The sequence below is a fragment of the Bombina bombina genome, unplaced genomic scaffold, assembly GCF_027579735.1.
Source record: "Bombina bombina isolate aBomBom1 unplaced genomic scaffold, aBomBom1.pri scaffold_1647, whole genome shotgun sequence".
NCBI lineage: Eukaryota > Metazoa > Chordata > Amphibia > Anura > Bombinatoridae > Bombina > Bombina bombina.
The window spans coordinates 10,777-27,500 of record NW_026512568.1 but is presented as its reverse complement, the minus strand read 5'-3'; the positions used below and the strand labels follow the sequence as shown (position 1 = coordinate 27,500).

Here is a 16,724-nt window from a genome sequence, read left to right as displayed (position 1 = left end):
ATACAATACCTACAAATAAATACAATGAAATTAACTAAAGTACAAAAAATAAAAAAGAACTAAGTTACAAAAAATAAATAAATATTTACAAACATTAGAAAAATATTACAACAATTTTAAACTAATTACACCTACTCTAAGCCCCCTAATAAAATAACAAAGACCCCCAAAATAAAAAAATGCCCTACCCTATTCTAAAATTAAAATAGAAAAGCTCTTTTACCTTACCAGCCCTGAAAAGGGCCCTTTGCAGGGCATGCCCCAAAGAATTCAGCTCTTTTGCCTGTAAAAAAAAACATACAATACCCCCCCCCCCCAACATTACAACCCACCACCCACATACCCCTAATCTAACCCAAACCCCCCTTAAATAAACCTAACACTAAGCCCCTGAAGATCTTCCTACCTTGTCTTCACCACACCGGGTTCACCGATCGGTCCAGAAGAGCCTCCAATGTCTTGATCCAAGCCCAAGCGGGGGGCTGAAGATGTCCATGATCTGGCTGAAGTCTTCATCCAAGCGGGAGCTGAAGAGGTCCATGATCCGGCTGAAGTCTTCTATCAAGCGGCATCTTCAATCTTCTTTCTTCCGGATCCATGTTCATCCCGCCGACGCGGAACATCCATCTTCACCGACGACTTCCCGACGAATGACGGTTCCTTTAAGGGACGTCATCCAAGATGGCGTCCGTCGAATTCCGATTGGCTGATCGGAACAGCCAATAGAATGCAAGCTCAATCTGATTGGCTGATTGGATCAGCCAATCGGTTTGAACTTGAATCTGATTGGCTGATTCCATCAGCCAATCAGAATTTTCCTACCTTAATTCCGATTGGCTGATAGAATCCTATCAGCCAATTGGAATTCGAGGGACGCCATTTTGGATGACGTCCCTTAAAGGAACCGTCATTCGTCGGGAAGTCGTCGGTGAAGATGGATGTTCCGCGTCGGCGGGATGAGCATGGATCCGGAAGAAAGAAGATTGAAGATGCCGCTTGATAGAAGACTTCAGCCGGATCATGGACCTCTTCAGCTCCTGCTTGGATGAAGACTTCAGCCGGATCATGGACATCTTCAGCCCCCCGCTTGGGCTTGGATCAAGACATCGGAGGCTCTTCTGGACCGATCGGTGAACCCGGTGTGGTGAAGACAAGGTAGGAAGATCTTCAGGGGCTTAGTGTTAGGTTTATTTAAGGGGGGTTTGGGTTAGATTAGGGGTATGTGGGTGGTGGGTTGTAATGTTGGGGGGGTATTGTATGTTTTTTTTTTTACAGGCAAAAGAGCTGAATTCTTTGGGGCATGCCCCGCAAAGGGCCCTTTTCAGGGCTGGTAAGGTAAAAGAGCTTTTCTATTTTAATTTTAGAATAGTGTAAAACTGCCAGTTTCAGAGAAAAGACAACAATACCAGTACACTGCCCCTTTAAAGAAAAGCACATTGTAACTTTTCTATATGCTTTCTGTTCATTCTCTGGCATATTGCAAGGGTCTGGCTACCCCCTAAGCTCTTTCAGGGCTTTATGGTCCATAGTTGTGGTGTTTGTGAGGTCCATAACCCTTGTAAACCCCTCTGGAAAAAAAAATGGTATTCTCTGCTTTGTGTGCAGGATGTGTGTAGTGCTTTGTTCCTTCACTGAACTAGCCCCACTCTGTATTCCCATCCTGTAACCTGCAGTTCAAACATCATGTGGTTTCTACATTCAGTTTAGTGGTTATTGTTTAAAAAAAAAAAGCTTTCAGTCTCTGCAACCAATATCCCTCGCTTTGTGTTTCATTCTACACTTTTCTATCAGTACAGGTACAAATCCTCAAATCGGAATTGCAAAATCCAAACTTATTCTGAGATCCAAACTTTCTAATTAATTTAAAAAATAAATAAATAATAAAATGATCAAAAATAACTTTTTCCTAAATGAGTAAGTCAAAATCTTCTCTGCCTATGTTTTTTTATGTTCTTAAAGGCAAATAATAGTCTATATTTAATTAAAAAAAAAACACATTACCTTTCTGATTACAGTACTGTACTGTCTTTCTGAGGCTATTACATATACAGAAGTATTAAACATGATATAAAACTAGCTTAAAGGGACACTGAACCCAAATTTTTTCTTTTGCGATTCAGATAGAGCATGACATTTTAAGCAACTTTCTAATTTAAGCCTATTATCAAATGTTCTTTATTCTCTTGTTATCTTTATTTGAAATGCAAGAAAGTAAGTTTAGATGCCGGCCCATTTTTTGTGAACAACCTAGGTTGTGATTGGTGGATAAATTCATCCACCAATCAAAAACTGCTGTCCAGAGTTCTGAACCAAGAAAAAAGCTTAGATGCCTTCTTTTTCATATAAAGATAGCAAGAGAACGAAGAAAAATCGATAATAGGAGTAAATGAGAAAGTTGCTTAAAATTGCATGCTCTATCTGAATCACAAAAGAAAAATTTTGGGTTCAGTGTCCCTTTAAGGTTACATGTATAAGCTGTATTATATAAATATTGTCTAAATGACATAAGATATTGTTGGTTACCCTTGGTCCCTAATCCCCTCTCCTAACTGTCCCATTTTACAGACAAAGTTTTTTAAAAATCTAAACATTTTCCAGTCCCAAGCAGTTTGGATAAAGAGTTTTCTAACTGAATTAGTTGTTATCCGTGTTTGTTGTGGCACTTTGATTTTAAGATCTTTCTAAGCACATTTTCGCTCTGTCTCTTAAAGGGACACTGAACCCAAAAAAATTTTCTTCGTGATTCAGATAGAGCATGAAATTTTAAGGAACTTTATTTACTCCTATTATCAAATTTTCTTCATTCTCTTGGTATCTTTATTTGAAATGGAAGAATGTAAGTTTAGATGCCGGCCCATTTTTGGTGAACAACCTGAGTTGTTCTTGCTGATTGGTGGATAAATTCATCCACCAATAAAAAGTGCTGTCCAGAGGTCTGAACCAAAAAAAGCTTTGCCTTCTTTTTCAAATAAAGATAGCAAGAGAACAAGGAAAAAATGAATAAATTAGAAAGTTGCTTAAAATTGCATGCTCTAGCTGAATCACAAAAGAAAAAATGTGGGTTCAGTGTCCCTTTAATTTTGTGGTGTCTGGACTGGAACGGTAAAATCTCATGAGATTTTATAGTAGAATTCTTTGAACTGAGGAGGGAAATAATATGATTGTGCCTTTACCGGCCAGATGTACGCTCCCTTACAAGTCCTTGGACGCACATCCTCATTGGCTGCTAAAATTTTCTTTACAATGGAATGTGGTTACTGAGGAAATTTCAAGGTAAATGATCTGCCTTTCGAGATGTTTGGCTGATATTTTCTAGTCCGCTTTTTACAAATATACTGCATCACTTTCAAGTGCCTTCAACATTTGGGTATCATATCCCTTTAAGAATTTTTGCATTCTTGAGCAGCTTAACAGTCCCACCTCCTTTTTCTCTTGGGACGGCCCCTATTTCTCCAGCGGTGCAGATAACCTAATTAACATACATATATAGCTATTTGTTTTAGGTGAGAATTTTCAATAGTCTTCAGGTTTCATCTTGTAGGAAACTGTCGGATAGATCTCAGTCCAATAAATAACTTGCGTCTCAGTAGCAATTATTAGTGACATGAAGCTAATTGTTACTAGCAACAGCGCGCAATTAATAGAAACCGCTATTCTCTTAGGTTGACGCAAAAAGGTTAAAGGGACAGTCTAGTCAAAATGAAACGTTCATGATTCAGTCAGGGCATACAATTTTAAACAACTTTCCAATTTAGTTTTATCATCAAATTTGCTTTGTTATTCTTTGTTGAAAGCTAAACCTAGGTAGGCTCATATGCTAATGTCTGTGCTCTTGAAGGCCGTCTCGTATTTCAGTGCATTTTGACAGTTTTTCACAGCTAGACAGCGCTTGTTCATATGTACCATATAGATAACATTGCGCTCACTCCTGTGGAGTTATTTATGAGTCAGCACTGATTGGCTAAAATGCAAGTCTGTCAAAAGAACTGAGATAAGGGTCAGAAGAGGCTTAGATACAAGGTAATTACAGGGGTAAAAAGTATATTAATATAACCGTGCTGGTTATGCAAAACTGGGGAATGGGTAATAAAGGGATTATCTATCTTTACAAACAATAAAAGTTCTGGAGTAGACTGTCCCTTTAAGATCCAAAGCAGCAACGTGCTATTGATCCACAGCTGAAGTCCGTCAGAGAGCCAGTGACTAGGGGCGTATATGTGTGTAGCCACCAATCACTAGCCATGTTCAGCTGCAAAAGAGTGGTAAATTGCTTCTCTAGAGCTGACTTTAAGATGTATTAAACCCATAGTTATATGTGAGGAATGGGACAACAATAAAATGGTAGAACACATTTTCCTTTTTCAATTTTTTTTCCCCTTTTAAATAGTTTTTCCGTCTTTGTTTACTTGTGAAAGATAGTTTTATTGGGGTTATCTTCTCATACAGATAGTTTATTTCTACTTATATTCATACTTTAAAGATGACAGGAACCAAAGATGTTACCCAGGTGCTGAAACAAAAATGGCCTGGCTCCTAAGCTTTACATTCCTGCTTTTTCAAATAAAGATCCCAAGAGAACGAAGTAAAATTGATAACAGGAATAAATGAGAAATTTGCTTAAAATTGCTGCTCTATCTGAATCGTGAAAGAAAAAAAAAAAGGGTTCAGTGTCCCTTTTAATAAGTTAAGTCTAGATTGACGTGGTTGAAATAAACAAATTATAACTACACAAACAGAAAATGCCACCAATTATAGAGTAAGATTTTATTAATGCAGCGAGATAAAAGCAACAGAGGCATTGGGAAAAATGCCTTTTATATTTTGAGAGTTTGGGAATGTCACCTGTTATCGAGTGAGGCTTTGTATAAGAAGTGCATCCATTTTAGAGTGAGACATTAGAAAAGTCAGCCATGATAGATTGAGGGGATTAGCATACCACAGGTTTATATAGGGAGACATTGAGAATGCAACCCATTAAAAGGAGACTATACTGTGTTTTCAATGCAGATTTAAAATCTATGGGAAATTGCTCCTTTAGGTATCATTTTGTAAATGAAATAGCAGCTTCTGCTAGTTGGAACCACAACCCAATGGAATGGGTTGAGCTAGCAGCGAAAGCAGACCTCATTCTCTTTTCTGTCTAATTATTTACACAATTCCTCTCTTTATCTTCATTTTACTGTTAAAGGGACATGAAACCCAAAATTTTTCTTTCATGATTCAGATAGAGAATACAATTTTAAACAACTTTCCAATTTACTTCTATTTAATTTGCTTCCTTCTCTTGTTATCATTTGCTGAAAGGTTTATCTAGGCAAGTTCATGAGCAGCAGAGAAACTAGGTTCTAGCTGTTGATTGGTGGCTGCATATATATATATATTGAATGTGATTGGCTCACCCATGTGTTCAGTTAGAAACTAGTAGTGCATTGCTGCTCCTTCAACAAATGATACCAAGAGAGTGAAACAGATTAGATAATAGAAGTAAATTAGAAAGTTGTTTAAAATTGTATTCTCTATCTGAATCATGACAGAATTTTTTTGGGTTTCATGTCCCTTTAACTCAAAGGCCAATACTTAGGGCTCCATGTACTAAGCAGCATAGGCCTCTGCTTCTTACATTCTATGCCACCTATGAGATGGCGAGGAGAAATAACTGAGCGCCCGCTCACTCCGGGTGATTGACAGTCCCTTCTCTCACACGAGAGATGGAGCAGACTTTACACGCTTGCTTGAGCGTGTAATGATACATACGGGCAGCAGATCCAATTCGTCTGCTGCCCGTATGTAGTGAAGGAGAGCGGAGAACTTCTCGAGTTGAAAAGCTTGTCCACTCGCCTTTTAGTACATGGAGCCCTTAGAGAATAATGGAAAATTGACATTTAAGTACCTCTCTGTCACAGACAGCAACTGGGAGCCTGATTTTATCTAAGTCCTCTTGTTTGTGTTATTTTTTTGTAACCAGAAATGTTCAGTATAGGTGGGGAAACAATAGACAAAAAACGCTATTTAAGATGGGAAAATAAAGGTGAAGGAGCTATTTGTAAACAATTTAATACACTCCAGTAGGGATAATGGATAATTGGGAAAACATTAAAGGGGAGAAAATATTAGTGTACACTGTTCCTTTAATGAGTGGTTCGTTGGGAATACCGCCCATTATAGAGTGAGACATTGGGAAAGTTGCCTATTATAGATTGTGAAATTTGGCATATCACTGTCTTATAGAGTGAGTATTGGAAATGATACCCATTATTGAGTGATCAATTGGGAATAACGCCCATTATTGAGTGAGTCACTGCCATTGACACCCATTATAAAATGAGAACACTGGAGATGCTGTCCATTATAGAGAGAGAGATTGGTACGGTTTTCTTTTATAGAGTGAGTCATTAGGGAATAGCACCTGAAATGCCACAATCGTTATTGAATTTAAAGGGACAGTCGGGTCAAAATTAAACTTTCATGATTCAGATATAGAAAACAATTTTAAACAACTTTCCAATTCACTTCCATTATCTAAATGTGCGCAATCTTTTTATATGAAAACTTTCGGAGACACCAGTACGTACTGCGCATGGGCAAGAATTCACAAGATATATGTATATGCATTTTGTGATTGGCTGGTGGCTGTCACATTAGGAAGAAAAATATAACTAACCCTGAGATTTGACAGAAAAAAAAATCTATTACTCATTTGAATTTCAAACTAAGTGCTTTTGCATTTTCTCTTTCTTATGCATTTATATAGCGCCTTTCTCCCAGTGGGACTCAAAGCGCTTTTTCAGCGCTCGCTCTCGGAATTAACCAAATCGGCAGCTGAATATTAATAGTTGTTATTACCCTATTTAATGGTACTCATTTTATTGACCTCGGAAGGATGAAGGGCGGAGTCAGCCCTGCCGGGATTTGAACCTGTGACCTTGGATCTTTTAAACAGGCTTTTTTGTAGTCAGGGCAGTTACCAACTGAGCTACCTCACCTCATAATCAATGCATGCATAATGAATAGACAATGCAAAAGTACTGTTTGAATTTCACATGAGTAGTAGATTTCTTTTGACAAATTTCTAGGTTATTTATTATTTTCCTTCCCACTGCATCATGTGACAGCCATCAGCCAATCACAAAAAAAAACAAAAACGAAGTGTCTGTGAATCTTGCACATGATCACTAGGAGTTGGTGTCTCAGTGTCCATATAAAAAGTTTGTGCAACTTTAGATGATGGAAGTGAATTGGAACATTGTTTAAAATTGTGTACTCTATCTGAATCATGAAAGTTTAATTCTGACTTTCGTGGCCCTTTAATTGGAAATAAAGCAATCCCCAAAGCAAGTTTTGGAGATTACAATCAGCATGATTAGGAAAAGATGATTGCAAATTTTCTGGGAACTTTTCTGGATAATTTGTGACCTTGTCTTCCAGCAGAACGTGAAATGAATAAGTAGTGTCTGCTTTTCAAGTGCTATATATGTGTGTTCCTTATCTTGTCTTGCAGTACACTTATGAAGGGAACGAGTCTGGAGATCTGTCTGTTGACTTTTCTATTGTATGGGATGGTCACTTTTACATTGATAAACCATCCACATTCAAAGGTAAGAGAGACATAAACTAACACAAAGTTACACAAGATACCCTAACTTCCCGGCCTTAGTTTCTTGACACTACAACTACACAATATAGCTCTGAGTTTTAACTGGCTCACCCAGGTGTCTGTCAGTCTAAAGTGTTTGATTGGTGGAAAAGGCTTTAGTTTGTTATCCAGTTTCAGAGCCATTTAAAACATATTTAAAGTGATTGTAACGTTTAATGATTTAAAGCCCAATATCTAAAAACAGGGCCCTTTAAGTCCTTAAACTTTACAAAGACACTTCTTTTTTTAAAATACTTATAATTTCATTACAGTAAACATATCTCCGTTCCTCCGCCCTCATCTCCTTCTGTATTGAGTATATCGATGACGAATCCGGCTTCCTCCAATCGTTTCATGCCCCCTTTGGTGTCCAGCTCGGGAGGCACGCACTGATTGGAGGAAGCCGGATTTGTCGTCGATATAATTAATACAGTGGGAGATGCGGGCGGAAGATCAGCAGTCTGTTTACCGTAACAAAATGGTAAGTATTTAAAAAAAGAAGCGTCTTTTGTAATGTTTAGTGACTTAAATTTTCCCTGTTTTTAAGAATATTTTTAGATACTGTGATTTAAATCAATAAACATTACAATCACTTTAAGTATGTGCCTGCCACACACCAGATCTACATTCCAGCAATGAATTTCTGACACTAATAATTACAACTCACTAAATTACCTGGAATATATAAATTTTTCCTAAATTACTAACAATGACAGTATAAGCAGAAATCCTTAGGCATCTCATATTGGTACTGTTAGTGTTAAGAGATATTAAAGGAAGTCATCTGATGCAGGGTGTAATCTAAAACAGAATGGAACGTTCTAAACCTGTATAAAACACGAGGGTCAGTGCTACTGTAGTCCCACCTCTCCGTAGACACAAACATACCCATACATCCCTGTCTCTCACTTGTGCGTCTGCCTCATGTACCATGTTTTTTTCTACAGCTCTCCTGTATAAGTGTCCAGCTCAGCGAGAGAGCTGCGGTCTCTGTCTGAAGGCAGACCCCCGTTTTGAGTGTGGTTGGTGTGCGTCAGACGGAAGATGCCTTTTACGTCAGTACTGCAACAACCCGAAGAGTAACTGGATGCATTTAAGCAAAAAGAATACCCGATGTAGACACCCTTTGATTTCTGAGGTGAGGAATTTGTCACACCGAGTCTTATTTGGCTCTCACTCTTGCCCTTCTACATTCTAAAGTTCCTGACTGGTGGAAGAGTCTTTAGTTTGTTATTAATTGTCTCACATCATGTGGGACTAGACTTAGCCAAACAGACGATGAAAGGGATTTGGGAGTAGTAAAGCTAAAGATGGGTGCACAATGTAGGGCAGCGGCTTTTAAGACTAATAAGATACTAGCATGTATTAAAAGAGGCATTGATGCAAGGGAGGAAAGCATAATTCTGTCACTATATAAATCCCTGGTAAGACCTCACCTTGAGTATGGAGTGCAGTTCTTTGGTCCGACCACAAAAAAATACATTGCAGACCTAGAAAAAGTACAGCGAAGGGCCACAAAGCAAATAAGGGGAATGGAGAATTTAAGCTATGAGAAGTTAGCCAAACTGGGTCTGTTTTCTCTAGATAAAAAGGCGCTTGAGAGGTGACATGATTACTTTATATAAATATATTCAAGACCCATATACAGAGATGGCAGAAGCTCTATTTATTTCAAGAAAATTGTTTGTGACACAAGGTCGCAATTTAAGGCTGGAGGAAAGGAGATTTAATCTCCTGCACCGGAAACGTTTTTCACTGCAAGAGAAGTAAAATTGTGGAACTCACTTTTAAAGAAGGTAGTGAATGCCAATATGTTAGATACATTTAAAAATGGTTTGGATACATTTCCTGCTAGAAACAGAATTACTATGTTACTATGTATTATTGTGGCTTCTCACTATGAGTTAATGGGACCATTTACTGTAGATTTTTAAAATGTTATTTGTAATCACTATAGAATTTTGAGGTTTTAATGAGGACCTACAATAATTTTGTTTGTGTTCTCTGCCGTTTGTATACAACTACACACTAGTAACTCCTGCTCTTCTCCAGATTCAGCCTCTGACGGGCCCACGTGAGGGAGGTACAAGAATCACTATTACTGGAGCCAACTTGGGCTTACATTTCAATGAAGTGTTTGTGAAGGTGGCTGGCGTGCAGTGCACATCGGTAGTCGCCCAATACATCAGCGCTGAGAGGTGAGTGTTGGACTTCTCAACATTTGGGCAGGTGGCGCCCCATAATAACCAAATGCTGCTGCCTGCGGCTATATTCGGTATTCATTTGTAAATCGAATGCCGGATACGAAATTATGCCCATGTTTACTTGAAACTGTCTACTCTCAGCAGAAATTAAATTTGTATATATTTGATACCCCAGATACAAGGTATATACCTGATCTAAAGGTTATATGGTTGTGGAAAAATGAATGATCCACTAGACACTAATTCAAGATAAATAAACCAAAATGCAGTTGTGAAGGAACAGTCGCCTTTTTCAAATGATTGGTCACATGACCTAGATATCATATGATTGTTGTAGAAATGTTAAGGGATCATTTTGCTTTAGAGTTATATAATGGAATGGGCATTACAACTATTAATATAAATTGTATTTTTGTATCTAAATTAATATGATTTTGGGGCATTTAATTCAACCCTGTAATAAGTTCTTTAGACGTCCGTGACTAGATGTATGATTTTGCTAGCACCATTTGGCTAGTGAGGACAGATTGTTTGGATAAGACAATGATTAAACTTGATTAAAGCAACATGGAAGTCAAATTTAAAGGGATGTTCTGGTAAAAACGAACATTGCAATGCTTTCTATTAAGTATAAGCCACTGCTTAGTGCTTTTTTAATACAATGAAACTGACTGTTTAAAGTGATGGTAAATCCTAGCATTTATGGAACCCTAGGATTTACCAGTGCAACAAATAAAAAGTTAAACTTTCAGTCATGAAGTATAAAATGCTGAAAGTTCCTTTATTTGTCTGCAGCGTTCGCCGCGCTGACCGCCTCAGGCCGCCCACAGCAGAACGCTATTTTGCAGTCAAGTGATCTTAGCTAATAGCATGCTAGCTATCTGGAATAATGCCAGCTGAGCTGGTCCGCACGGCTATTGGCTGCGGGCGGCGTATATCCCTTTAATGTAAAAGGCAGAATGATACTGTTTTGAAGACCTAGGTAGACTTGATAGTGTGCACATGCCTTAAGCACTCTGACAGAAATGTTTGCAGCTATATTATTGATGATAGTGCTCTAGATAGGCTTTTTAAAAAAGGATACCAAGAAAACAAGAAATGTAAAGAAGTAAATTTGAAAGATTTTTTATTGCATGCTGTATCTGAACCATAGAAATAGAGAAAGGAAAATGTGATAATTTTTTTTTAATTTTTTTTTACTTTCTATCTACACTATAAAGATTCATATTGACGTCCATGTCCTTTTAACCCCTTAACGATGATGCCGTCGTCTGTAGCATTTCCAGGGTTGAAAGAGTGTGGGGCTCGTCTACATCGTTACGACTGCAATATTGTCAGCAAGACGCGCACTCCTACAGCCCTGGAAGTCCTTTGTGACAGCCAAAGTACATTTAACCCCTTAACTATTGTTAAGCCAAAGCTGTTTAACCCCTTAACTATTGTTAAGGGGTTCAATAGCACCTACTCAGACAAACTATTGGGGTAAGACAGTGACAAGAAACTGAGGACATGAGTTTACAAGGAAGCTGTGGTTAGAGAGCTCTTTGCTTTGATTATACAATAAGGGAACAGGAAGAAACAGAAATACCCGTGTCCTTGTTGACACTGCTAAGTACAGCCCACACATGAGTCGTATTTAACATACAGGAACAAGAAACGCAGGTACTCAACAAATGTCTCTGGTGCTTTTAAGTGAATATGTATTGCAATTTGTCATCATCTCCATCATATATTTCCCTGATATGGTCATTTAAAGCATAATACTTTTATTGCAACAGTTTAATCCCTGTGCATTTTAAAAAAAACTTTAAAAAAACAGTCTAGTCAAAATTAAACTATCATGATTCAGATAAAGCATGCAAATTTCCAATTTTCTTTTATCATCAAATTTGCTTTGTTCTATTGGTATTCTTTGTTGAAGGCTAATTTCTAAGCCCTTGAAGCTGCCTCATTTTATTAACTTTTCACAGCTAAGACAGGGTTAGTTCATGTGTGCCATATAAATCACATTGGGCTCACTCCCGTGGAGTTATTTATGAGTCAGCACTGATTGGCTAAAGTGCAAGTCTGTCAAAAGAACTGAGATAAGGGGGCAGTCTGTAGAGGCTTCGATAGAAGGTAATCACTGAGGTAAAAAGTTTATTAATATAATAGTGTTGGTTATGCAAAACTGGGGAATGGGTAATAAAGGAATTATCTTTTTAAACAATACACAATTTCAAGTAGACTGTTGCTTTAAATTGAGACCTTTGTATCATACATGTGAAATCACTTTAATTTAAAACATCCATTGTATTGTTTGCATGAAAAAATATAGTTAAAGTTATTGAAGTGTATATTATAACTATCTGGAAATGCATGTACGTGCACAGTTGATATTGGAGTTGATCACCGTTTGATAGAACTGTCACAGCTTTGTTGGTTTTAAACAAAATGCAGATTTATTAAAGGGACGCTAAACCCATTTTTTTTCTTTCATGATTCAGATAGAGCAGTGATTTTTAACCTTTTTTTTGCCGTGGCACACTTTTTTACATTAAAAAATCCTGTGGCACACCACCATCCCAAAATTTAAAAAAAATCACACATTGTAGCCTAATACAGCCTATATATATACATACACACAAACACACACATACTGTATGTATTGTGCTGTTATGCCATGCCTCCTACAAACTACCCCTGCACTGGGAGTAAAAAACAAGCAAAGTTTAAAAAATATGTCACACTGTTGTCAGTCTGCCGTGGCACACCTGAGGATCTCTCACGGCACACTAGTGTGCCACGGCACACTGGTTGAAAAACACTGAGATAGAGCATGCAATTTTAAGCAACTTTCTAATTTACTCCTATTATCAATTTTTCTTTGTTCTCTTGCTATCTTTATTTAAAAGGCAGGAATGTGATGCATAGGAGCCGGCCCATTTTTGGTTGAGAACCTGGGTTATGCTTGCTTATTGATGGGTAAATGTAAGCCTCCAATAAGCAAGCGCTATCCATGGTGCTGAACCTAAAATGGGCTGGCTGCTAAGATTTACATTCCGGCTTTTAAAATAAAGATAGCAAGAGATTGAAGAAAAATTGATAATAGGAGTAAATTAGAAAGTTTATTAAAATTTCATGCTCTATCTGAATCATGAAAATAAATTGGGTTCAGTGTCCCTTTAAGCACTGGATAATCAACCAAAATTCCTTCCCTCTCTTAGATGTAAAATCACCTGTCACACACATTCATGTGTTAAAAATACTTATTAGGTACACGCATATTATTGTTTTCGGCATTCGTTTTAATAAAATGGCTGCAGTCTGCAGCATTTGGCTATTTTCTGCGGCGGATTTATTTGAGATAAAAAAAGTGCAACACACAGATATCAGTGCACGTTTTTTTATAATATATCTGGCACCGAAAATATTCAGCTGGAGACAGCAGCAATTTCTTTCATGTAATTAGCAAGAGTCCATGAGCTAGTGACGTATGGGATATACATTCCTACCAGGAGGGGCAAAGTTTCCCAAACCTTAAAATGCCTATAAATACACCCCCCACCACACCCACAAATCAGTTTTACAAACTTTGCCTCCGATGGAGGTGGTGAAGTAAGTTTGTGCTAGATTCTACGTTGATATGCGCTCCGCAGCAAGTTGGAGCCCGGTTTTCCTCTCAGCGTGCAGTGAATGTCAGAGGGATGTGAGGAGAGTATTGCCTATTTGAATGCAGTGATCTCCTTCTACGGGGTCTATTTCATAGGTTCTCTGTTATCGGTCGTAGAGATTCATCTCTTACCTCCCTTTTCAGATCGACGATATACTCTTATATATACCATTACCTCTGCTGATTCTCGTTTCAGTACTGGTTTGGCTTTCTACAAACATGTAGATGAGTGTCCTGGGGTAAGTAAATCTTATTTTCTGTGACACTCTAAGCTATGGTTGGGCACTTTGTTTATAAAGTTCTAAATATATGTATTCAAACATTTATTTGCCTTGACTCAGAATGTTCAACTTTCCTTATTTTCAGACAGTCAGTTTCATATTTGGGATAATGCATTTGATTTAATCATTTTTTCTTACCTTCAAAAATTTGACTCTTCCCTGTGGGCTGTTAGGCTCGCGGGGGCTGAAAATGCTTCATTTTATTGCGTCATTCTTGGCGCGGACTTTTTTGGCGCAAAAAATTCTTTTTCCGTTTCCGGCGTCATACGTGTCGCCGGAAGTTGCGTCATTTTTTGACGTTATTTTGCACCAAAAATGTCGGCGTTCCGGATGTGGCGTCATTTTTGGCGCCAAAAGCATTTAGGCGCCAAATAATGTGGGCGTCTTATTTGGCGCGAAAAAATATGGGCGTCGCTTTTGCCACATTATTTAAGTCTCATTTTTCATTGCTTCTGGTTGCTAGAAGCTTGTTCTTTGGCATTTTTTCCCATTCCTGAAACTGTCATTTAAGGAATTTGATCAATTTTGCTTTATATATATGTTTTTTTTTCTCTTACATATTGCAAGATGTCTCACGTTGCATCTGAGTCAGAAGATACTACAGGAAAATCGCTGTCTAGTGCTGGATCTACCAAAGCTAAGTGTATCTGCTGTAAACTTTTGGTAGCTATTCCTCCAGCTGTTGTTTGTGTTGATTGTCATGACAAACTTGTTAAAGCAGATAATATTTCCTTTAGTAAAGTACCATTGCCTGTTGCAGTTCCTTCAACATCTAAGGTGCAGAATGTTCCTGATAACATAAGAGATTTTGTTTCTGAATCCATAAAGAAGGCTATGTCTGTTATTTCTCCTTCTAGTAAACGTAAAAAATCTTTTAAAACTTCTCTCCCTACAGATGAATTTTTAAATGAACATCATCATTCTGATTCTGATGACTCTTCTGGTTCAGAGGATTCTGTCTCAGAGGTTGATGCTGATAAATCTTCATATTTATTTAAAATGGAATTTATTCGTTCTTTACTTAAAGAAGTACTAATTGCTTTAGAAATAGAGGATTCTGGTCCTCTTGATACTAATTCTAAACGTTTGGATAAGGTATTTAAAGCTCCTGTGGTTATTCCAGAAGTTTTTCCTGTCCCTAATGCTATTTCTGCAGTAATTTCCAAAGAATGGGATAAATTGGGTAATTCATTTACTCCTTCTAAACGTTTTAAGCAATTATATCCTGTGCCGTCTGACAGATTAGAATTTTGGGACAAAATCCCTAAAGTTGATGGGGCTATTTCTACCCTTGCTAAACGTACTACCATTCCTACGTCAGATGGTACTTCGTTTAAGGATCCTTTAGATAGGAAAATTGGATCCTTTCTAAGAAAAGCTTATCTGTGTTCAGGTAATCTTCTTAGACCTGCTATATCTTTGGCTGATGTTGCTGCAGCTTCAACTTTTTGGTTGGAAACTTTAGCGCAACAAGTAACACATCATGATTCTCATGATATTATTATTCTTCTACAGCATGCTAATAATTTTATCTGTGATGCCATTTTTGATATTATCAGAGTTGATGTCAGGTTTATGTCTCTAGCTATTTTAGCTAGAAGAGCTTTATGGCTTAAAACTTGGAATGCTGATATGGCTTCTAAATCAACTTTACTTTCTATTTCTTTCCAGGGTAACAAATTATTTGGTTCTCAGTTGGATTCCATTATTTCAACTGTTACTGGTGGGAAAGGAACTTTTTTACCACAGGATAAAAAATCTAAAGGTAAAAACAGGGCTAATAATCGTTTTCGTTCCTTTCGTTTCAACAAAGAACAAAAGCCTGATCCTTCATCCTCAGGAGCAGTTTCAGTTTGGAAACCATCTCCAGTCTGGAATAAATCCAAGCCAGCTAGAAAGGCAAAGCCTGCTTCTAAGTCCACATGAAGGTGCGGCCCTCATTCCAGCTCAGCTGGTAGGGGGCAGGTTACGTTTTTTCAAGGAAATTTGGATCAATTCTGTTCACAATCTTTGGATTCAGAACATTGTTTCAGAAGGGTACAGAATTGGTTTCAAGATGAGACCTCCTGCAAAGAGATTTTTTCTTTCCCGTGTCCCAGTAAATCCAGTAAAAGCTCAAGCATTTCTGAAATGTGTTTCAGATCTAGAGTTGACTGGAGTAATTATGCCAGTTCCAGTTCCGGAACAGGGGTTGGGGTTTTATTCAAATCTCTTCATTGTACCAAAGAAGGAGAATTCCTTCAGACCAGTTCTGGATCTAAAAATATTGAATCGTTATGTAAGGATACCAACGTTCAAGATGGTAACTGTAAGGACTATCTTGCCTTTTGTTCAGCAAGGGAATTATATGTCCACAATAGATTTACAGGATGCTTATCTGCATATTCCGATTCATCCAGATCATTATCAGTTCCTGAGATTCTCTTTTCTGGACAAGCATTACCAGTTTGTGGCTCTGCCGTTTGGCCTAGCTACAACTCCAAGAATTTTTACAAAGGTTCTCGGTGCCCTTCTGTCTGTAATCAGAGAACAGGGTATTGTGGTATTTCCTTATTTGGACGATATCTTGGTACTTGCTCAGTCTTTACATTTAGCAGAATCTCATACGAATCGACTTGTGTTGTTTCTTCAAGATCATGGTTGGAGGATCAATTTACCAAAAAGTTCATTGATTCCTCAGACAAGGGTAACCTTTCTGGGTTTCCAGATGGATTCAGTGTCCATGACTCTGTCTTTAACAGACAAGAGACGTCTAAAATTGATTGCAGCTTGTCGAAACCTTCAGTCACAATCATTCCCTTCGGTAGCCTTATGCATGGAAATTCTAGGTCTTATGACTGCTGCATCGGACGCGGTCCCCTTTGCTCGTTTTCACATGCGACCTCTTCAGCTCTGTATGCTGAATCAATGGTGCAAGGATTACACGAAGATATCTCAATTAATATCTTTAAAAC

At 37.9% G+C, this 16,724-nt stretch overlaps 1 protein-coding gene across 1 annotated transcript in view; it reads left to right on the top strand.

Annotated features, from left to right (window-relative positions):
* The window catches only part of LOC128644401 (plexin-A3-like), a gene marked incomplete at its 5' end in the record, with an annotated part of 21,071 nt that extends 10,378 nt beyond the window's left edge, over nt 1–10,693 (top strand). Inside the window, 4 exons of the mRNA XM_053697028.1 lie at nt 7,499–7,595; nt 8,581–8,771; nt 9,686–9,831; nt 10,633–10,693. Of these exons, the coding sequence (XP_053553003.1) occupies nt 7,499–7,595; nt 8,581–8,771; nt 9,686–9,831; nt 10,633–10,693 (495 nt within the window). The remainder of the gene's footprint in view (nt 1–7,498; nt 7,596–8,580; nt 8,772–9,685; nt 9,832–10,632) is intronic.
* Nucleotides 10,694–16,724: the final 6,031 nt, after the last annotated feature.